The following is a 23858-nucleotide window of genomic DNA, read 5'->3' as shown; positions in this document are numbered from 1 at the left end:
GTCTACTAAATACTAAGTGACCTATGTAAGCTCCTTGACTTTCCCAGCTTCTGATAGCTCATCTGTAAAATGGGGTTAATAATAGCTAGCATTTATTTGGTACTTTAAAATTTGTAAAGCACTTTGCAATTATTATCTCGTTTGATTCTCAGCAAGAATCCAGGGAGGTAAGTGCTATTATTATTCCTATTTTACAGTTGAGGAAACTGAGGCAAACAGATGAAATGACTTGCCAGAGTCCCAGTAGCTAGTAAGCATCTCAGGTGAGATTTGAACTCATATCTTGCTGACTTTAGGCCCAGTGATCTATTCATTTGTCACCCAGGTGCCTCTAGTTCACAAGACTCAAAGGAGATGAAAATTAAAATAATGGTAGAGAAGTGCCCAGTGTAATAGGCTGTTCAACCCTGAGTCTTTTGAACCCCAAATTTGTGTAGGTCTAGAGTTAGGAAGGCCCTAATTCAAATCCTTTGATACTTCTTAGCAGTATGACCCTAGTCAAGTCACTCATCTCTGTATGCCTCAGTTTCTTCATCTGTAATAGGGGAATCATAATAATAACACATATTTTCCCATGGTGGGTGCAAGGATCAAGTGAAATAATAAATGTAAAGCACTTTGTAGACCTTAAAGTGCTATATAAATGCTGGTTGTTTTTCATTACTTTTATCATTATCATCATCGTTATCAGAAAATTAATAAGTGCTTCATATATATAATGTATATGTCATATATATTAAAAAGTGCTTTATATAGAGTGTTTCATTTGAGCTTCCAATTAGTCAATAGGGCACCAAGCACTACTGAGAAGCATTTTGCTAATTAATGGGTGATAAAAAGACCCCCCCCCCCAAAAAAAAAAGAAAGAAAAGAAAAGAAACATTTCCTACCCTCAAATTGCTTATATTCTATTGGAGAAGACAATAACCCTGTGAAGCAAATACTACTCTTGTCCCCATTTTGAGGTTGAGGAAACTGAGGTTTAGAGCATGAATAAGTCTTATTGTTTGTTTTGTTCTTGTTGCTGCTGTGTCTTGGTGAGAAGTTAAGGGAGCATATTCCAACCTGCTAGGGGGTATATGTGATCCCGGAGAGTAACTTTACTCCTGACCTCTGTTTCTTTATTTACAAAATGAAGACTGTAAGGCAACTTCTGTTGCCGTTTTGTTACATTGGGATAGTGATATGTTTTATTTTATTTTTAATTTTTATTCTTTATGAATTTCCTTGCCTTCCCTCCCTGGCCTAGCAGAATGACTCCACTTAACACTGATAAACCAAGGAGGATTGGGATCCCACAGGAGTCCCCTCATCTTGGGACAGATCCAGAACAGGGGGATCCTGGGATTTCAAACCCACAGGAGCCTCAGTTTTCTAGAGAGACAGTTTGCTGCAGTGAAAAAGAAGTCTATGGGGCAGCTAGATGATGCAGTGAATAGAGCATTGACCATGAAGTCAGGAGAATTAGAGTTCAAATCTGACTTCTGACACTTAACTCTTCCTACTATGTGACCCCAGGCAAGCCACTTTATCCCAATTGACTAAAGAAAAAAGAAAAATCTCCCATAAGTCCTGAGTTTAGATCCTGCTATGGAATTCTAATTATTGGGTCAGTCATTTAACAACATCAAGCTTCAGGTTTCTTATCTATAAAATGGAGATAACTAAAATCTAAGGTCTTTACTTCCTGAGGTAGTTTCCAGGCTCAAATGAGATCACCAAAACACTCATTTTTCATCACCATGCCATAGCATGGCATGGCCAGTACCATGGCACTGGTATGGATACAAAGGTAAAAATCAAAAAAGTCTGTTCTATTAAGGATTATAGAATTGAGAGGAAGGAGATAAGCATTTATTAGGTGCCTCCTGTGTACGAAATACTTTGTTAAATACTTTACAAATATATCACTTGATCCTGGAAATAACTTTGGAAGATATTTGCTATTATTACCTTCATTTTATAGATGAGGAAATTGAGGCAGACAGTGACTTACTCAGGTTCACACCTCTAGGAAGTGTATATTTGAACTTGCGTCTTCCTGACTTCAGACCCCCTGCTCTCTCCCCGTCAGCTTCCAGAAGCTGCTGTCTCTGGCCCTTTTAGGGGTCCCATGGGGAATTCATAGTAGTGTCCTACATAGGTTCCAGAATCGTTGAAATTTGGAGATCTTCATTTTACAGCTGGGGAAACTGAGATTAGAAGTAAAGAGATTTGGCTAGTTGGTGCTGAGATGGGATTTGAATCTGGCTCTTCCAGCACAACCCTCAGCAACCAGCAGCCACCTAGCCTTGGGTTTACTCCTTTCTAAACAGACAGGTCCTGTCTCCGCATCTGAATTGGAAAGCATCAGAGTTTAGGCGAGGCTTTGTGATGGACTCGTTTCTTTTCTCAGATATTCTGGCTGATCCCCCCCACTTGGCACAACTTGGAACTTTATGAAGAGTGGGTTCTCTCAGGAAAACAGGGCGACATCTTCCTGGGAGACCGAGTTGAACAATGCCAAAGAATTGAGCTGACCCAAGGCTACACGTTTTTTATCCCTTCTGGTAAGTGGCCTGGGCCCAGGCCGGTGGGCCTTCTTGGGAGCTGTGGTTGATGCCTCTGTGGTGGTCCTTTCCATCATTTGAAATAATCGCCTGCCTCTATACTGTTTCTTTGCCAGAGAGATGTATCTCTGAGACATTGTTTGCTTCTTAACTCAATATCCTGCAACTCTGTGGTGATGCCTTTGGGGCTACCTTTTGTCTGGGGGGGGGGGCTATATTTGACTTAGTTTTTTATTTTTGTTTTCAGAGATGGGGATTATATTTCCCATTTTAACTCTTTCTCTAGACGCTCCTAAAGCCTGGTCTGACTCTTAGGAGCTAGGAGGCAGTTGGGAGTGAAAAAGGATTAGGGTGTAAATCCCTCTTTGCCACCCATGTGAGTTTGTGTATATCATCCTCCTTTTTCAGCCTCCCTCAGTTTTCCCTTTGTAAAATAGAAAGAACTGATCTCTTTTACTTGTCAATTTCTGATCTGATAGAAGGGTGGGCTGGATGGTCCTGTGTTGGTCAGAACCCATGAAGATACTGTAATCCACAAGGTGGGCTACTATGTAATTAGGACTCTGGTCTGTCAAGAATGTCAACTGTCTTAGGGCAGTCTGGGAACCAAGATAAAGGGGATTGTGGAAGGACAATGTGAGGCAGCTTCCTTCTGTGGAGTTCAGTGACAAGAAACATTAAAAAATATCCCAATCATATCATCATAACATGGCTTCTTATACTTAATCCACTCAGGACTCTTTTTTTTTTGCCTGAGAAATTTTTATATGACTGGGTACACGGATATGTAAAATAGGTATGCAAATCAAACATTTGCTGATAGTAAATCATAATTTCATGACCCCCACATTCGGTTAGGAGACCTTATGTGGAGTCGTGAAACATAATTTAAGAAGCTGGAGTCTATGGAAATAGAGGATGAGAAAGATGCATCTTAACAAGTAATTCCTGTGATAAGACCTGGGATTTTTGTTGATGACGTCATTTGGGCTAGTGGCTATTAAATTGACATAAGGTTGAGTTAAGGGATAGGGTGGAGGAACTGGAAGGTTGAACCTATGATTGCCTTGAAATAGGGGAATTCGCGGATAGAAGCTTCTGTAACAATATGATCAGCCCTGTGTCTTGGATCAAGTCAAAAAAGATTCCTAATTCTCAGGCCGGCTCCTTATGAACTACCATCATCACTCTTATCTTTTTTCCCCCTATACATCTTGTATTTTTAAAAATCTATATTGTTCTCCCCCCATTAAAAGATAAATTGTTTGAGGAAAGGGACTAGATTATCACATTTGTCTGCATCCTCAACATCAGACTTAATGAAAGATTACTTGGGAGAAGGAGCATCTCATCACCCTGGACCTGATGTCACCATTCTTGGAGTGGGTCCTTATGGCACAGCGAAGTGAGACAGAAAGAGGGAATTTATGGAATATATACAACTCTTGCCATGAAGGAAAAAGCTGAGCAGAAAAGAGAGGACGTAGGAAGGGTATTGGGGACCTTAGAGACTTTCTAATTTCCTCCCCTCCATTCCAAAGAAGAGGTCAGGTTTAGAGTTCAGGGACTAGTTCAAGTCAAACAATTAAGTCTTAGAGTTAGGATCTTTAACCCTTTGAGACTACTTTATTTTATAGAAGAAAGGATTGGGCTCTCCTAAAATTACACAGACAGTATCTCACTGTTCTAGGATGGACTCCAAATACATGACAGCTCTGTCCTGATAAGTGTGAATCACAAAGCTGCGAAATGGGTGGGAAATCATACTGCACGTTTCCATTGGGCTAGAACAATAGTGTCAATCTGAATATTAATTAAAACTTCATTCTCCACTTGTCCCTCATGGACCACCACGTGGAAGAGGAGCTTAGAGACTTGTTCTGCTGGGCCTTGAAGTTTTGTGTCCAAGCAAAATTCTGTTTGGTATGAACATGTCTTCTCAATTGGTGCTGTTCAGCAGCTCTGGCTGGAATGGGTCTGCCTCATTGACAGTGAGCTCCCTGTCATTAGAGGTATGGAAGCAGAGGGAGGTTGGGTAGCTGCCTGGATTGATAGTGAAGGGATTTCTGCAGGAGGTTGGGATGGTGAGCTCTCCAAAGAAATAGAGGTTCAAGAGATAAAAGGTTAGATTTCTGAGAGTCCCAAAGCTGACTGGGGGTCACGGAGCCACTTGTATGGGAGGCATTGGGGCCTACGGCTCAGAGTGAAGGGGAAGCTTGTTAGCGTTGTGTTAGATGGTGGAGTAGTAAAGTCTTACTCCCCATCACCACTTTGGCAATCTGGCTCAGTCTCGAGGCCAGGATGATTGTTGAAGGCTTTTGAGGGATTTCTGGGGGCAGGGACCAAGTCATAAAGAAGAGGCCTCCCTGTGAGAGAGTTACGACTATTGTCGCTGGTGGTACGTTCTAAAGCTCCTTCTGGGACCAATATTCTCTGAGATCTGAAACTAGAAGTCTAGGAAAGAACAGTGCTTCACAGTGCTCAGAAAGCCGGGCTTTTTGTCTTGGCTGGGCCGTTGGTTGTTACATGTCTTGGCCAAGTTGCATCTTCTTTCTCTAGGGCAAAGCTTCTTAAACTGTGGGTCTGACCCCTTACAGAGCCACGTAGCTGAATGTAGGGGTCAGGAAGTTTTGATTTATTATCATTAAATGTTTGATTTGTATACCTATTTTTTATATGTATACCTACATAAGTGAGATCATAAAAAATTTCTTGGGCGAAAAGGGGTCGAGAGTGGAAAAAGTTTAAAATACTCTGCTCTAGGGGAAGTTGGATCAAATGATCTCTAAAGCTCTTTCTAGCTCACCTGATGTTCTAAGGGCCCTCCCAGGTCTGACATTCCATGTTCTAAAGTTCTTCCTTACTTTGGACATTCCCAGTTCTAAGGTTAAGGATCCATCCGAATTCTGACATCCCCTGTTCTAAGAGCCTTTCCAACCCTGACATCCCCGGTTCTAAGATCCTTTCTAGTTTTGACATTCGCTGGTCTTAGAACAGGGAATCTTGTTCCCTTCTATCCTGAGATCCCCTGTTCTAAACTCCTTCCCAGCTCTGAAAATTCCCAGATCTAAGACCCTTTCCAGCCCTGCCATTCCCTCTTCCAAGCTCCTTCCCAGCTCTGAAGTTTTCTCATTTCAGGGCCCTCCAACACTGGGCTCCACAGCCTGGAGGGCTGACAAGCTCCCGTTTTCCGCCCTTCTCCTGAGTTAGAACAAATATTGGCACTTCCTCTTCCTGGTCATTAGGCAGAGTAGCCTGCTCCCCCCACCCCACTTGCTTTGGATCAGGGTACAGGTTCAGGGGTGGAGTGGGGGCGGGGGTGGTGGTGCCTTTGGGTGATAAGAGGCAGCCAGGTTAGAAGTGATATTGTTGGAGGGGCAAGGAGAGGCAGATTCTCTGCCAGGGGAAGGCAGGACTAGGGCAAACTGGCTTAAGTTTTGCAGCAGGTGGGCTTTAGGTCAGATGCCAGCTGGGCAGGGGCTCTAAGGATGTGTTAATCTCCTTGCTGTGGAGCAGCTTGTACGGGGGTTTTGTGTCCAGGCAAAGTTCTGTTGAGGGGAGACAGAATTTGCTTCTCAGGAGTGGAGTGGACTAGGGGTTTGTCCTCCCCGTGGCCAGAAATTCTGGGCCTGGGATTGTTGGCTTGTGGGGACACTCACAGTCATGGCCTACTCTTTCGACGTTTGGAAAAAGGGGTGAACGAAGCTCAGCCTTTCTCGTCTCTGAGAGCTGTGGGCATGTGACTTTGGATATGTTATACATGAGAAAAAAGCGCCCTTATGAGAACAAGTGCTACAGAAAGCCGCCTGTTCCTCTCTCGGGATGCTAAATTCTATCATCAATCCACCCATTGAAAAAGCCAGGAACCAAGTGAGTTCCTTTCTCTGTTTGTACCTCAGCTGTCACATCTGTAAAATGGGCAGTTATCTGTTGCCCCAGGATCATGAGATCATAAATATAGAATTAGAATATACTTCAAGGGCCTTCAAGTCCAACTCCCTCATGTTACAGATGAGCAAACTGAGGCCCAGGGAGGTGTTTTGCCCAGGGAAATGCTGGCAGTAAGCATCAGAGTAAGGGTTTGAATTCAGCTCCTCTGGCTCCATAGCCAGAATTCTCTAGATCATGCTCCTTTCTCCAAGTTGAGCCTTACAGTTTCTTTTCTATTCCATCAATCTGCTTCCCAGAGGGATGGAGGAAGGAGGCCCTGCACTCTGCCCTGATCCTTTTTTCCCCACTGCCTCGGCTCTAGGATGCCAATCTGAGGTGGCACCAGGAGTCTGCGGTGGATCCCCTCCCCCCCAACACACCCAGCTGCCATGGGACGTCTGTTCCCGCACACACCCCCCCCCTCGGGGGCCTGGGGTTACAGCTCCCAGACGGATGAGGGCCCCAGTCCGGAAGCAGGAGGCATTTGCCAACCTCCTGGCTTCTGTAACTAGCCTGCCAGGGTTAGAACACCTGTTCTCCGGCACTCCTGACATAATGAGATGCTGGGGCGGGGAGGGAGGGAGCTTTCTGAGAATGGTTCGGGAAACCTTCAGTGCTGTTCCTGTCACCTAATGGGGTTTATCCCAGTGAAAACAATATGTAGACATTGGAGCAGATGGTGGGGGCTGGGGACGGCGGGCACAGAGAGCAGAAGCTGCTAGGAAGCCTCCATGGAGCGGGGCAGGCTGCTCTGGGGGCAGGGGGGCAACAAGGACAGCCCAGGATCTGGGGATCTGAGATGGAGGGAGGGAAGAGGCTCCTCCTTTCCTCCCTTCCTTCCTTCTTTCCTTCCTTCCCTCCCTTTCCCTCTGTCTCCCTCCCTTTCTCCCTCCTTTCCTCCTTCCATCTTTCAAAACCCCAAGATTCCAATCTCAAACCTACTTCCACTTTCTTGCCTCGGTTTCCTCCTCTGTAAAGTGTGGCCGTGTTCTTAGGAGAGGAACCTTTCTGGTGGAGATCTGAGGCCCTGGGATCCTCCCTTTTCCCTGTCTCTTGCTTTCGGTGGTTTCTGGTCTTTGCCTAGACCCAGGATTTCATCAGGGGAGGGAACTTCCAGGGTACAAACTTGCCAGGGTGCCACAGTGCCCAGAGCTCCAGGCTTGGAGGCAGGAAGACCTGAGTTCAACACCAGCTTCAGGCATGTCATAGCTGTGTGACCCTGGCCAAGTCAGTCTACTTCTTTCCTTCCTCAGTGTCCTCATCTGTACAATGGGTTTAATAATTATTGCCCAGGGAACTATTATTTGTAAAGCGCTTAGCACTGTCTGGCGCATAGTAGGTGCTACATGAATCCTAGTTGTTATTAGTATAGGGTCGTAGAGGGTAGGGAGGTATATTTTTCTCAATTTTTCAGTGAAGTCAAGCTCCGTCAATGGCCCTGTTCTTTTGAATAATTTGATCATTTGGTGAATAGGAATTGTCAAGAAATTGAATTAAATCCCACCTGGGTCACAATCTGACTGTATGATCTCTGGCGAGTCCCTGACCCCTTCATTGCTTTAGGAAGAAAAGATGCTGATCTGCACTGGTGGATGGAATTCCCTCACCTAGAAGTCCTCCTACCAGTGAAATCATGCGTTGTGTCCAGTCCCATTTCTCTTCATATATTGGTGCGTTTGTGTGGGGCCTCTTCTGCCCATTTTACAGATGGGGTGAGGGCCAACTGAGGCCCAGAAGGAGGCTCACTCTGAGTGAGCTTGTAGAACTGGGACCCCATCTGCATGGCCCAGCCAGGTGGGCTGAGCCCACAGGGGCCCTTTCTTCCTCCTGGTTGGTGAGTTAGAGCTGCAAAGAGAAGCCGGGATTTCTTGTTCCCTGCCTCAGTAACCCTAAGCGTCCAACGAGTGGGACCAGGGACACTGTTTAAAAGCGATGTTGCTGAGGATGTAATAACAGTACGACTAATAATAACCCAGGCCGCCAGCCCCCTTGGGAGGAACAAAAACTGCAGTTACTGAGAAAACAGACCGGGGTTTGGCTCTTGGGAAAGAGATGAAAAGCAAATCTTAGAGGCGACTCAGATCTAGAAGCAAAAAAAAATCTGGTATCTCAGAACCTGAGTTCAAATCCTTCCTCCTGGAGCTAAGTAACCTCTGTGTCTATAACCCAGCTGGTTCATGTTTGTGAGCCTCAGTTTCCTCAGCTGCAGAAAGGGGACGATGATGCTGGTGGGGGCCAGGGAGGCGATGCTGCCTCCATAGGGTTGTCCAGAGGCTCCCTTGGGGCCCGTTTGTAAACCTTCAAGCTCTCTCCATCAGAGTCAGGTAGTGTTGTTATCATCAGGAAAGGACTTGGCCAGGAGGGCATCTAATCGGTACATTTACTTAGCACTTGAGGGTTTGCAAAGCATTCTGCAGATGTTCCCCCGTACCATTTGATACTGGCACACGTTGCGGAAGTTCCCCTCCCATTTTCCAAGAATGTCGGACAGAACACCATTTCCCCCACGTTCCCCTGGCTCTGGGGCCCTCCCGGCCTCTTTCCATATGAGAAAACTGCTTGTGGCTCAGCCTGAGGGGGGGGTAGGGGGCCCTTTCAGCCTGGTTGGCCAACTGCCCTTGGCTTTTGGGGAGCTAACAGTGCCTGAGTGACTCTGGGGGGCTTGGGACTGGCATAGAGCTGCCTTGGGGGGGGGAGCCACTAACTTCCTGGGATGGGTGGAGAGGAATGTAGATAGATATTTTTCTCTCTACCTCCTTCATTCCTTCATTCTTTCTTTCTGTTTTTATCTCTCTATCTTTGTCTCCCTATATCTGTCTGTCTCTTTTTCTGTCACTGTCTCTCTTTCTGTCTCTCCCCCTTCCCCAATTTTACCCTTTTCTCTCCAGTCTTTTCTCTTTCCCTCTCCTTCTTTCTCTCTCCCTTTCACTCCCCCTCCCCTTCCTGCCTCCTTTCTCCTTCCTTCCCCTCCTCCCTTCTCTCCTTTCATTCCCCCTCCCCCTCTCTTCTCTCTCCCCACCCCCTCCCCTTTCCTTCTCTTTCCTATTTATCGTCACCTCTTTGTCTTTCCTCGTCTCTCAGCCAGCTTCACTAGGTCTTTCTCTCCTTCACCTGAACATCTCCATGCCAACCAGGGGGCATCAAAGGGAGCCTCCTGTTTGCTGCAGCTCAGTCACTCAGCACGTGGGGAGGGCCCTGGACAAGCGGAGCCCCTTTCTGAGGGTGGTCTGTCAAACTGAAATGATTTTCACAATGACATCTGGTCACTTTCCTTTTTAACATGGTAAAAACTGGTACATTACTGGGGCTGTGCTGGTAAATGTTTAACAACTGTCTCTCTGGGGGACATAGGTGTTCTCAACACACTTTTAAATTCAGCTTTCATTATTAACATTTTCTTGAGTTTAAACAATCAACAGAACCATGAATTAATCCCTGATTTGTAGCATTTGTTGATTTCCAAAACATCAACATCCACACCGACATTCATCTCTCATGGAAGGCTCTGGTATGGTGATGGTTATAACCTACGCAAATACAAGTTCTTTGGGAGTGTTTCAGTGTTTTCTGACTCTTCATGAGTCTATTTGGGCATTTTCTTGGCAAAGATACAGGACTGGTTTATATTACTTACAGATGAGGAAATTGAGGCAGAACGGGTGAAATGACTTGCTCAGGATCACACGGCTGTGATGCTGGATTTAAATTTGGGAAGAGGAATCTTTCTGACTCCAGATCCACTCCTCTCTTCTAGCTGGGGGTCCTTAACAATTTTTTAAGATAATAAGATATCCTGAGACCAAAAAGGCTGAGAATCACTTTAGTCAGTGGGGAACTGCGTCAGCTTCGGATCTTAATTCAGCTCCTTATTTGCTAAGTGGCACTGGGATTAAACTCTCAGCCTCAGTTTCCTCCTCTGGAAAGTGCCCTGGGGGGGGCCCTTCTTGTTCTGAATCTGTGATGGTCTGATCCTGTGAGCTCACTGCCCTCCCCTCTGCTCCCGCAGGCTGGATCCATGCTGTCTACACGCCTGTAGATTCCCTGGTTTTTGGCGGAAACATCCTGCATAGCTTTAATGTGCCCATGCAGCTGCGCATCCATGAGATAGAGGACAGAACGCGGGTAAGGAGCCCTCTTTCTCTCCCTCCTACGGGGCAGGATCTTGGACTCTAGCTCCACACACTCAGAGGGGAATGGATCGGGTCTCTGGGGTCGGGGTGCAGCAGGAGAGAGTCTCTATCACCATCAGGTGCTCTCTGTTTTCCCGACTGACCTCCCCATCCCTGGATCTAAAGCTGGCCTCGTGACAACAGGAGGATGTCCACTTGAGATCAAGCTTGGTCAGCACCTTCCTCCTCCAGTGTTTCTGTTTATCTGGGCAGCAAAATCCCCCTTGTCAATAAGGAAGTGACCCAGAGGAAACCACAATCTGGGCCTTTCTGCCTCTCACTTATTAAAGCAACCCCCCTAGGGAAACTGAGGCACAGATTAATCTCTTAACTTCCATTCTACTGCTTTGTGTTTTTTTTTAGGGAATGCCAGAATCAGCTGGGGAACCCGGTATCTGTAATCCCAGTCTTGGGTTCTGAGGTTTCCCTTTTTAAAATTCATAGATTTTTTTAGCTGGGATGGTCCTTAGAGGAGATCTTCCCATACCATTTTTTTTTTTTTTTGGCAAGACAGTTAGGATGCCTTGCCCATATAGTAAGTATTAAGTGTGTGGGGCTGGATTTGAACTCAGGTTTCCTAACCCCACTCTATCCACTGCATCATGCAGCTATCCCCATCCCATGCCATTTTAGTCTGATATTTTAACGACATGATAACATTTCACAATCAGTCATCCCCCCCAGAAGGCTTTGGACCTTATGTAGATGAACTGCCCAGAGGTAACAGAGCTGGCGATCGGCACACCAGAAATGACTGGAGCTTTGGCTCTGAGACTCCCTGCCTCCATGGGCTGGAGAGTCTAGTGTCCCATCAGCTGATGGGCAGACAATAATACCAATCTCTCCCTTTTTGGTTGTTTTTTATTAGTCTTTTCAATCGTGTCCAAATCTTAATGACCCCATTTGAGGTCTTTTTGGCACAGATACTGGAATGGTTTGTCATTACCTTCTCCAATTCATTTTACAGATGAGGAAACTGAGGCAGATTTAACTGACTTGCTGAGGGTCATACAGCTAGGAATTGTCTGTGGCCACATTAAAACTCAGGAAAATGAATCTTCCTAATTTCAGGCCCAATATTGTATCCACTATGGCGCCACCTAGCTGCCTAGCCTCTCCCTTTTTATCGTTTTTTTTTTTTTTTTCCATTAAATTTTATCTTTTCCAGGCAACAAATATTTGCCCTCTCTTCCTTTTATCCCCTTTCTCACTAACCTCCACTCTTCCATCCCTACAATTGAGAAAGCTAAAATCCCAATACCAAACAGACTGTCTCGTATTTCAGCCAAACAAATTTCTAAAAGAAAAAAATTTATATATACATGTATATGTATATTATATCTACAAACACATAAGATATATATGTATTCATAGCTGTAGGTATATCTACATCTCTATCTTTATGTCTAGCTAACTTTATTTTGTCTATCTGTGTACATTTCTCTGTATCTATTTCCAGTCTGTCCTCTGAGTCTCTCATCTCTCTAATTAGAAGCTGGCTATCATGTTTCATCATTAGTCCTTTCTAATTATGGTTATGAGAAAACAGGTTACGGGACTTATCCAAGGTTTTCACAATTAGTAAGTGTTGAAAGTCCTCCCAGTACTGTGATGCTACCTAGCTGCCTCCCCTTTACTTCTCAGCTCAAAAAAAACCAGGACTCAAGGGGTTCTGGGAAGTAGGGATGTTGTATGTGTGTGTGTATGGGGGGTGGTCCCTCCCTCTCTACCTGCCTGCCCCCTGACACATTCACTATTTAAAATCTTCACTCTTTTCTGCCTACCATTCCTGACACTGAAATAGACTGTTGAGAGGTAGGTGCTATTATGATCTCCATTTTCTAGTTGATAAAACTGAGGTTAAGTGATTTATAGCAAGTATTGGAGGCTTAATTTAAATTCGGATCTTCCTAACTGTAGGTCCAATACCCTATCCACTGCGCCATCTAGTTCCTTTTAAGTATGTAGAGTCCTCATTTTCCCTTTGATCATTTTCATGCTTCTGGATTTGGGGAATCTAATAGAAATTCATTGTATTCTCAGTCTCTGGGTCTCGCTGACCCAGTTTTTAGGTTTCCGGGAGTTTGTGTGGGAGGGAAGCAGGAAGGAGGGATGGATGCACTGGGCTTCCCCTGGAGAAGATCATAGGTTTAGGTCTAGAAGGACTGGTAGAAGTCATCAGTTTCAACCCCCTTCATTTTTCAGATGAAAACACTGAGGCAGAATTTAAATAAGTTGCCCAGGGTCCCACAGCTGTTGTTTTAGGCAAGATTTGAATCCAGGTTCTGCTGCTTCGAAGGCCAGAGCTCATCCCACTCCACCATCCTAGGATCCTAGCGACATGCTGGCAATAATTGGGGGAACCTATAGATTTGAATATTGATCCCTTGTAATTGCTACAGACCTCCGTGAAATGTGGTTGATTTTTAGGTACTTTAAAGGGAAAATATTACCCTGTAGATTTCACCCACAAAGTGCTTTTCTATCCCTGAAGCATCATATAAGTGGAAATTGGACCTGTTCCTCTTCTTCCTTCCAGTCCTGACCCAGGTCCCCTGCAGCTGAAGGGCCATTTACTGTATATGGGACCTCTGCTGACAATCAGAGCTGATATACAAGGCATAGAGCAGGGGTTCTCAAACTACGGCCTGTGGGCTAGATGTGGTCCGCTGAGGACGTTTATGCAGCCCGCTAGGTTATGGCAAATGGGCTGAGGGGCGGAGACAGAGTGTGAGTTTTTGTTTTTACTATAGTCTGGCGCTCCAATAGAGTGAGGGACGGTGAACTGGCCCCTATTTAAAAAGTTTGAGGACCACTGGCATGGAGGGTCTGCGAGGACCACTGGCTAAATTCTATCCAAAGTTAAGGCCCAAATGCTCCTTAAATTCCTTGTAAGAAATGACCAGTTTTATTTGTCGGCAAATAGCCAGGGAATAAAGGCCATACCTGTGATACTCCAGACATTTCATAAATTTGTCAGTTAAACTGGGAACTTTAACAGTTTTCTAGCCTTTTAGGAGCCACTTCTTCTCTGGGTTGGTGAATGCATTTTCTTAGGAAGGGACTTTAGAGAGGGGATATGGGGCTAAAATCCCACTCTGTGTCACTTTGTCCACGTGACCTTGGCCCTATCCCTCATTTAGACCTTCATTTCTTCATCTGAGTCAAATGAGAATAGGATTTGGACTTCTGAGGTCCCTTCCTGCTTTAAATCTATGTTCTCCCTCAATTTACTGATGGGGAAATGGAGGTCACTTGGTCAAGGTCACACCCTTTACAAAGGATGGATGGAGCAGGTACAAGAATTGCCTCTAATCATTGTTCTTTACTCCCATGATTTTATCTGTAATCCATAAACCCCTCTCCCCCCTCCACTAGGAAAGGTGGAATGGTATTTTTACTTTGAACTCCTTTGGAATAGTAAACCTACTGCAGGATGAAAAAGAGTGACAAAGTCCCTCACTGTCCCTGGACAGGGCTTTTCCACCTGCCTCCACCCCTGGAAGGGCTATGAGTGCGGGCAGCCTCTCATTGGCAGGCTGTCAAATTCCCTTCAATTTTTGGTCTTTGGAGAGCTTTGGCAACAAAACTGATGTGCCTTAGGAGCCAAGACAAGGGGAAAAAAGCTGGGGAAAAAGGCTAATAGACTCTCAGAGTCAGATAAAATACTGAGTTTCCTTGTCATACCCATTCTGGCTTAATTTTTCCTATCCCTGGGAGACTTCTAAAGAAGGTTATGGCCATTTAAAAATAGTTTTTCAGCAGTAATAAAAAAGATGTCTTGGATTAGAAGCACCTGCTAATGGGGGAACAGAGGTAAACACTCATTATTTAAGCTTTGTGCTTTTCTTTCCTCGTTTAGTAAAAGGGGAAGGGGGTGAAATAACATTTTTTTTTGACTTTTCAGTCCCAGGATAGAAACCAGGGAACTGGCTGGCCCGTTGACTAAGCTGTCTTGGCCCCCACTGGCTCAGCTAGGGGAACAAAAGATATTTTCTCAGCAGCCAGCCCTGGGCCCCTCAGTCAGCCCTCCTGGGCTTGCCAAGGAATGGATAAATCCTCATCCTTTGAATACTATCCAGCTGAGCATATTTGTTTGAACCTGATGCAAGAAACTGATGGAAATACGGTAGCCACGTCCAAATGGAGAGCTCCCTATTGTTTATATTCCCCAGAATCTTAAGAGTTTCATCATCAATGGATCAGTTTCCTCCTTTTCTCCTCCTTAGCCAGTTTGTCATGGAGTAATATCTGTTGCTCTCTTCCCTCCCCAGTGAAGACTTAACTTGGTTTGACCTGAAACAGGTAGAAATTTTGGTGCTATGACTGGGAGTAGCCAATGGCTGAATGTAGGATGCTTTAAGGAAATTGCTAAAACCGTTTCATTGTTCCCATATAATACTTTTCAGCTTACCACTACACCAGAAAGCATCCCTGTTATCATTTAGTGCACAGATAGCTCCTTTGGAGTTATCTTTTCCCCCGCCTTACTTGGGTGTCTCTAAAGTAGAATGCATTCGAGTTGCCCAGGAAAGTTAATATCACATAGCCTGCTCAATGGCCCTTCTACCAAGGATTCTGGGATCATTTTGTTGTTCAGGCATGATGTCACTCCTGTCCTGTCTCTTGGGGACCTCATTTGGGGTTTTCTTGGGAAAGATAATGAAGTAGTTTGCCATTTCCTTCTCCAGCTTATTTTCCACATGGGGAAACTGAGGCAAACAAGGCGAAGTGGTTTGCCCAGCGTCCCCCAGCTAGGAAGTGTCTGAGTCCAGATTTGAACTCTTAAGGAAGATGAGTCTTCCCAACTTCAGACTGGACATTCTACCCACTGTACCATTAACTGCCCTTCTTGGATCATAGAATCAGTCATTTCAAACTGAAAGTTACTTTAAAATTTATCACTTCTGATGCTCTCACTTACACATGAGGAAAGTGGAAAGCAGGCAGATTTAAAGATTAGAATCATAGTGTTAGAACTGGCAGGGATCTTAGAAGCATCTGCTCTGACCCCTTCATTTTGCAGTTGAAGATGAGGAAACTGAGGCTCGATGACTTATCATTTAGTCAATCAACAGTCATTCAATAACATTTATTAAGTCTTCATTACAAGCCAGGCATGTAACGGCTGATAAAGATCTAGACGGGATTGTAGAGATCATTTTGGTACAACCTCTTCATTTTGCATATTAGGAAAACTGAGGCCCAGGGAGGTTAAGTAAATAATTCAGGCTTATAGTTTTAGAACTGGAAGGGAAATTTGTCTTGTTTTTTAGTCCAACAGATGATGAAACTGTGGCCCAAGAATGATGCAGAATTATCAGATCAGGTCTAGAAGAGATCTGAGAGGTCATTTATGGGAAACCTTTCATTTTGCTGAGGAGGAAACAATCCGAGATACGGAGCGACTTGCCTGAGATCACATAGGTAGAAAGTGACAAAGCTGCAATGTGAATGGATGCAGGTCCAGATCCTCCAGAGTCAGTCGAGTATTATGTGGCCCTACCTTGTGCCCCAATGCACAGGTTAGTGTCAGAGTCAGGATTTGAACTCAGCTCACTGACTCCAAATCTAGCAATCTTTAAACAGAAACCTCCTTGCCATCTTTGCAGACGTGGAAATGATTTCATTCCAATTGACTGCTTCCAGACTCCCATTTTTTTTTTTTTTCCAGGAGAAAGAAACCCAACAGACTCCCTCCCTTCCCCCAAACACCATCAGATACTTGGGACTTTTCTACCACCTAACACTTGAGTGCTAAGGGAAGTATCAGTCGGTTATGGGACTTCCCAGACCCCTTGCTGTACCTCGTAATGCCTCAGCTCACTCACCTCCAGTGTGGCTTTGGGCTTCTTTATTCACTAGTCAAGGTCAGAGTTTAGTAACGAGGTCAATGGGAAGGAACTCAATTTGAACCTTAAACAACCTGAGAGATCTCGGGAGCACTGCATGCTTGAGGCCGACTGCCTTGTTATTCACATTCGATAAACATGAGTAACATGGAAATTTGGTGAGGCTCTGCAATCTGTCACCCAGTAATGTTGAGCAATGCTGTCTTTAATATCCCCAGGCATGTGGCTGAAACCTTTTGAAGGCGAAGGGTGGAAGGCGACTCCCTGTTTGTAAGTCAATTCTTTTGCAAATTTTGTTTCCTGCAGTGCTCTCTTGGAAAAAAAATGATCATCATCATTATTATTATTATTATTATTTTTTGAGTTCCTTCGTTAGCATCTGCTTTCACCCGATTGATTTCCCTCGAGGTTCAGCAACTGAGAGGAGGATTGATCTTTCCTACCCTCCTGATCCATGACCAAGTTTTTTATTTTTATTTTTTTATTTTTTTATTTATTTTTTGGTTTTCATTATTAATTTTTTTTTTAAATCTAAAAAGATACTTGGGTTTGATGGTGCCTGGCCAGTCGCATGTTGACCCAGAGTAAGGAATCAAACCAGTTTTATGAGACTGACTTAAGGAGGCTTGGAGAAGAAGGAATAGAATTCGACTCAGTAAGCGGCCAGGCGCTGTCCTAGGTGCTGGAGTCACAAAGCTAAAAATGAAACAGCCGTGTCCTCAGGGAGCTTCCTTTTTATTGGGAGGGAATAAAGGAGGATAGTTTAGACTTGACCTGATGGTAGAAGCTGGGGAGGAATTGTCAAGGAGGGGTCATTGGAGACCTGACGGACCCTGGGTCCCAAGAGGACCAGATTTGCTCCTTAGTTAGTCAAGTATTTTATTTCCTCCCAAGACATTGAGAGAACTGATGGACTGATTAAAAATAGAATCATCAAATCTCCTCGGCTGAAAATGGGCAGCTCAAGAAAGAAAATGTAGCTATCAGATTGAACTGAAGCCCAACCTAATGCATCCTCCCTTCCCTCCCCCCTCAGTGCAAAGTCCAAGAGCTCCAGAGAGCTGTGGGGCATGATGACCAGGGACAGAGAGCTGGCCTGGGAGCCAGAAGATCTGGGTTCAAGTCCTGCCTCTCACAAGTACTGGCTGCAGCGCCCTGAGCAAGCTGCTTGGCCACAGGTGCCCCGGGCAACTCCAACTGTGGATGCCTTAGAGAAGGTGCTGACTTGCTCTGGTAGGGAGGGCTATTGAGCAGTGACACCACAAGTGCAGTTTGAGAAGAGAGGAAGGAGTGAGAGGGAAAGGGAGATAAAGGGAAAAGAAGATGGAGAGAAGGTTAAAGAGAAGAAGAAGAAAAGGGAGATCAAGAAAGAGGAGCCAGTGGCCCAATTTCTTGTCCGGAGTGGAATTGAGTTTCCCTCATGCCAGAGGAGGTTCTGCAGGTGGTTTGGCAAGGGTCTTTAGAGGGGTAGCCCAGGAGAGGCTGAGATTGTGTCCTCTGTTGATGACTCGTGGAGGTCCACAGAACATCCTATACCCCCGAGGCATGCTGCCAAAGCAGAAGGCTCCTGCTAGAAAAGGTTTTGGGTTCAGGCTGGGGGCAGCGGAGACCAGTGAGGCTCATTAAAACTTAGGCAGGAGGCCGATTGCTTTTTTGGACACCTTGGTTCTTAGGGCTCGGGAAGCGTCTGCAGAGGGGCCGCCCACACCCACCTGTTGTGGATGCTGTGGGGTTTTGTGACAGGCCCCTAGGAAGGCAGAAGCCCATTCTCCCACACACATTAAAGCCCAGACTCCCAGCGGGGGGGGGGGGGGAAGGAGGGGGAGATGTTGTGTTGTCTCATAATGATAAGTACTACTGCCCTGACCTAGAGGAGAGTGAAACTTGTGGGATCCCTGCTCTGTAGCAGGAAGGGACCTCAGAGGCCCAGTGTGACCCCTTCATGTAGTGGAGGAGGAAACCGAGGCCCCAAACTAGAGTCACACACAGGTCTTTGGATGGGCCTAGATTGAGAACTGAGGTTTGAGGCTGGCTAGTCCGAACCCTCTGTTTTCCAAATGGGGAAACTGAGACCCAGAAAGGGGAGGGACTTCAAGAAACAGATTTAGAATTGGTAGGGACCTCAGAGAACACTCAGTCTATCCCTTTCCCACTCTTGTTTTATACGGGAGGAAATAGACTCTGGGAAGTGAATGATCACACGGCCAGGAAGTGGACAGCTGGGATTTTCCTCTGTTCCATGGATTCCCTTTTGTCACCTGCTCTCAGTCTTCTCCCCTCTCCCCTCGGCACTTATCGGAGATAGAGAAATTAAGACCCTTCTTTAATGGTCAAGGAACCTTCCATCACACCTGCCTGCTCAGCCCTGCACATAGTCAAGACTATCAGGGAGCTGGGGAGGAGAATGTCCTCATCAGATAGAAAACCTGGGCCATGTGAAGGCCTTCCCCCTTTTCTCTCCTTTCCCCTTTATCTTTTCTATCCCACTCTTTTTCCCTCTACCTGCATTTTTCTATCCCTTTTCCTCTTTATCTTTTCCCTCTCTAGCCCTCTTCCCTTTTCCCACCCCTTCCCTATCCCTCTCCTTTCTCCCCCATCCCTCTATATCCCTCTTCTTTCTCCCCCATCCCTCTATATTCCTCTTCCTTTCCCCCTTCTCCTCCCTATCCTCCTGTCCTTGCCCCTCTGCCATCCTCATCTCCCCTTCCCTGGTCTCCCATCCTTGTGGTAGCATTCACCTAGCAGAGTCCACATGAGGCAGCTGCTCAGAGGTGTTGGGTCTCTCCCGGATCCTTTCCACCTCATTTTCCCCGATCTTGCAGGTTACAGGGATAGTGTCCCCAGCCCTCTCTGGAGCTGAACCGTTCCAAGGATGACTAAGGGTGATCCCATCCCACCCCCTCAGTCCTTAGAAGTAAAGAGGAAGCAGTTAGTAGTAGAAGCTCTGTTAATCCCTGTCTGGCCTCTTGACCAGAACTCCATCATCTAAATCCCACTGGGAAGTCCCGGGTTCTAGGGGCTGACCATGTCCAGCTGCAACTCCATGCTGGTGGGTGGATGGAGGGAGAATATCTTCTTGGTGCATTCTCGTTTGTCTGGCTTCTGTGTTTTCCCTTCTGGAGTCCATTTAGTCTCTTAGGGGTAACAAAGATGGAAAAGGGGAAAAATTTTGTTTTCTTTTCTGGGGGGGGGCGTGGTCTTTCTTTTCTCAATGGGTTAGGGAAAAAGGAGGATGGTGGGAGGTTGCAAGAAGTATCATTTGGGCAATCAGATGAGCCCGTCTCCACGGGAGTTGGAAATAGTGACTTCAAACCTAGATAGGGGTTTCCTCCTCTTTGAGTCTCCCAGGTGAATTGCAGGGGGCGGGTGGGGAGCCCTGTGTGATTTGGGGGCAGTTCCCTGGCCCTCCAGCCCCACTCTCCTCCTTGGGTGTGCACATGAGTGAACCCTGAAACGATACTATCCCCCCTGGCTGCCTCATTGTGTATGCTGCTGGCATCTGGCCCCGTCCAGCCCCTCCCTCCCTCCTCCTTCCCTCTCCTCCCCACATCATTCATGCTCTTGCTAAGGACGATCAAAATGATGCCTCAGGGGGCCCCTCTGCTGTAAACTTCTCTTGCTCCCCCTTCCCCACCCTCCTCCCCGCCCCCCCTTCTTTGCTCACTCCTCCGGAAACTGACCTCCACCCACCGGGTGTTGCTTTTAGGTACAGGCCAAATTCCGGTACCCTTTCTACTATGAGATGTGTTGGTATGTTTTGGAGAGATACGTACACTGCGTGACCCAGCGTTCCCACCTCTCTCAGGAGTACCAGAAAGAATCAATGCACATTGGTGAGTGCGGGCGGGGGCTGGGGGGGAGGGGGGAGGCTTGCCTTGCATCTGGGAAGTCTGTCTCCTGGCTGCCTCGGAGTGGGGAAGGAGCAGCTGGTGGATGTTGCGGGAGAGATCCCTGAACTCAGTGGATTCTGTTTGGAGATGAGGGCACTGGGGGGCAATGACTGGGGAGTGGTCATCCTTCAGGAGGGAGGGTCCCCACCTTGGACAATGGTAACCGAGGCTCTTTGGGGACTCATGAGTCTTGAAATCATCTGGGGCTTTGCAAAAAAGGGAGTGTGCTAGGAGGGGGGGGCGCTTTGTAAGACCGGTCCCCACCGTATCTGCAGATTTTGGGGGTGTCTGTAGCGCTCGAGCTTGCCACGTTCAGTTTTAAGCCTTTGATTTGTCCCTGTTTGATTTTTCTGCATCAGTGAGTGGCTTTTGTCTCACGGAGGAGAGAAGCTCTTGGGGAGAATGGCCGGGGCCCATCTTTAACTCAGCTGCTGCAAGGGGTAGTCGGGCTGGGAGATGGGGAGGGATGGCCAGGAAAGGGAGATCAGTGGGTGGCGAGTGAGACTGAGCCAGGCAAGGAGAGAGAGCGTTTCTCCCCGCAGCTGCAGTAGCCCTGCCCCCCTGCCTTTATTTAAAGGGACATCATCCCACTCTCGGCTCTCTCCTCTCACACATCAGCCCTGAAGTTGCATCCCGGCAGCTGATGGCAGCCTTTAACCCTGAATTCTGAATAACCGATGTTTCTCTACCAATTGAAGATTTGCAGAACATCTTGTGCATGAGACTTGTAGCTGCTCTTTTTTACAGATGGGGAATTGGGCGTAGAGAGTGATGTGCCCAAGACAAGCTGGGCAGCCGGGTGGCTCAGTGGATAGAGGGGGTCTCAAAGCAAGGAGACCTGAGTTCAAATGTGGCTTCAGATACTTACTAGATGTGGGACCCTGGTCAATTCACTTAATCTCCAAATAGGGATCCTCACAATCTTATCTGAGTTAACCTACATATTCAGTGTCCTACCGATCAAAGTACCAAGCAGTTATTTTATGAAACTGGAAAAATAGTAACAAAATTCATGAGAAAACAAAAACTCAAAATATCAAGGCTGAACCTCAGCAAGTGTTACGTATTGAAGAACTGAGTCCCTTTTCCTCAATTCCAGGGTTTCATATTTTGGTCTTTGAGGAAGGAATGCAGGGAGGAAGGAAAGAAAGAAAAGAGAAAAAAGGAAGGAAAGAGGAGAAAGAAAGAAGGCTGGGAGGGAGGAAAGAAGGAAGAGAAAAAAAAAGGAAGAAAAGAGGAGAGAGAAAAGAAGGCAGGGAGGGAGGAAAGAAGAAAGAGAGAAAAAGAAAGAAAAGATGACAGAGAAAAGAAGGGATGGAGGAAAAAAGGAAGAGAAAAAAGGAAGGAAAGAGAAAAGAAGGCAGGGAGAGGAAAGAAGAAAGAGAAAAAAGGAAGAAAAGAGGAGAGAGAAAAGAAGGCAGGGAGGGAGGAAAGAAGGAAGAGAGAAACAAAGGAAGGAAAGAGGAGAGAGGAAAGAAGAAAGAAAAGAAGACAGGGAGGGAGGAAAGAAGGAAGAGAGAAAAAAAGGAAGGAAAGAGGAGAGAGAAAAGAAGGCAGGGAGAGGAAAGAGGAGAGAGAAAAGAAGGCAGGGAGGGAGGAAAGAAGGACGAGAGAAAAAAAGGAAGGAAAGAGGAGAGAGAAAAAAAGGAAGGAAAGAGGAGAGAGAAAAGAAGGCAGGGAGAGGAAAGAAGAAAGAAAAAAGGAAGGAAAGAGGAGGGAGGAAAGAAGGAAGAGAAAAAAGGAAGGAAAGAGGAGGGAGGAAAGAAGAGAGAAAAAGAAAGAAAAGATGAGAAGGAAAAGAAGGGATGGAGGAAAAAAGAAAGAAAAAAGGAAGGAAAGAGAGAAAAGAAGGCAGGGAGAGGAAAGAAGAAAGAGAAAAAAGGAAGGAAAGAGGAGAGAGAAAAGAAGGCAGGCAGGGAGGAAAGAAGGAAGAGAGAAACAAAGGAAGGAAAGAGGAGAGAGAAAAGAAGGAAGGGAGAAAAAAAGGAAGGAAAGAGGAGAGAGAAAAGAAGGCAGGGAAGGAGGAAAGAAGAAAGAGAAAAGAAGGCAGGGAGGGAGGAAAGAAGAAAGAGAGAAAAGAAGGCAGAGAGGGAGGAAAGAAGAAAGAGAAAAGAAGACAGGGAAGGAGGAAAGAAGGAAGAGAAAAAAGGAAGGAAAGAGGAGAGAGGAAAGAAGGAAGAGAGAAAAAAAGGAAGGAAAGAGGAAAGAGAAAAGAAGGCAGGGAGAGGAAAGAAGAAAGAAAAAAGGAAGAAGAGAGGAAAGATGAGAAAAAAGGAAGGAAAGAGGAGAGAGAAAAGAAGACAGGAAAGAGTGAACAGATGGATGGCTGAAGGTGTGAAGATATATTTTTGTGACTGACTGAATGAATGAATGAATGGGCAAACTTAATAGGGGTTAAACACTCTGCTGAGTACTGAAACTACAAATAGGTTCCTGTCCTCAAAGGGGTGGGAAGGGAATAAATATTCACAAAGCACCTATTCCATGTCATGGGATAAATGCATCACAAATATTATCGCATCTGATCCTCACAACAGTCTTGGGAGGGAGATGTTAATTTTATCCCCATTTTATAGATGAAGGAACTGAGGTGGGATTTGCCCAAGGTAACCCAACTAGTGAATATGTGAGGCTGGATTTGAACTTTGGTTCATAACTAGTATTTGAAGCTGGATTTGAACTTGGGTTTATCCTGAGACCAGGCCTAGCTGTGCTATTATCTGATAAGTAGTTGATAAGAAAGTTTAGCTGCCAGTGGCTACATGGAAAAGCCTGCTCAAGTCCTGTGCTGGATTCTGGCCCATTCCCTTTCACTGTTAGAACCAGTTTCTTTCCTCCAAATAAAAAAATAAATGAATAAAAGAGCTATTTTTTCTTATATCTTCAGCATTTTCAAATGTGTATCTCCCTTCTCCCCTCCTGAGAGAGCTGTCTCTCATCACAAAAAATAAAAATTAGGGGGAGCTGGTCAGCAAAAATGCAACATCTGAATGTGACAGTGTACAATGCCATTCCACACCTATAAACTCTAACTTCTGGGAGTAAGGGGGAAGATTTCTTTTCTCTTCCTTTCTTAGGCCCAAAAGTTACTTTTTATATTGAAAATAATTTTTAATGGCTTGGATATTTTTTGTTTTTACATGGCCTTCATTTCCAAATTTATTCTTGCCCCCACCTCATTCAGTGATCCATCTTTTGTAACAAAAAATTAAAAACAAGGATGTTTTGTGCACCTGTTGCCCCTCCACCTTTACCAAGAAGGGAAGTACATTCTCAGTTTTAGCATCTGTAATACATGACAGATAATGCTTGTCCTCCGTTCCTCACAGACTTGCAGTGAGGAAACCCAGCTTTGCCAATCTCCATCATGATGGGCATCGATTTAATGCTTTAAAAGTCTGCAGAACATTTAGCTTGGGGTATCCTCCCCAGTGCCCGCTGTGCTGTGGATGCCATGGGTTTGTGATG

General features: G+C 45.7%; 1 protein-coding gene across 10 annotated transcripts in view; it reads left to right on the top strand.

Moving 5' to 3' along the window:
• KDM2B (lysine demethylase 2B) overlaps positions 1 to 23858 on the top strand; it is a 125977-nt gene that overhangs the window by 41195 nt on the left and 60924 nt on the right. For all 10 annotated transcript variants that reach the window (XM_074297913.1, XM_074297905.1, XM_074297895.1 and 7 more), the window contains 3 exons: positions 2396 to 2549; positions 10486 to 10601; positions 20207 to 20333. In XM_074297913.1, coding sequence (XP_074154014.1) covers positions 2396 to 2549; positions 10486 to 10601; positions 20207 to 20333 — 397 coding nt within the window. The remainder of the gene's footprint in view (positions 1 to 2395; positions 2550 to 10485; positions 10602 to 20206; positions 20334 to 23858) is intronic.

Source organism: Sminthopsis crassicaudata, chromosome 1 (genome assembly GCF_048593235.1).
Source record: "Sminthopsis crassicaudata isolate SCR6 chromosome 1, ASM4859323v1, whole genome shotgun sequence".
NCBI lineage: Eukaryota > Metazoa > Chordata > Mammalia > Dasyuromorphia > Dasyuridae > Sminthopsis > Sminthopsis crassicaudata.
The sequence above is the reverse complement of the archived record's forward strand: the minus strand, read 5'-3'. Positions and strand labels throughout refer to the sequence as shown.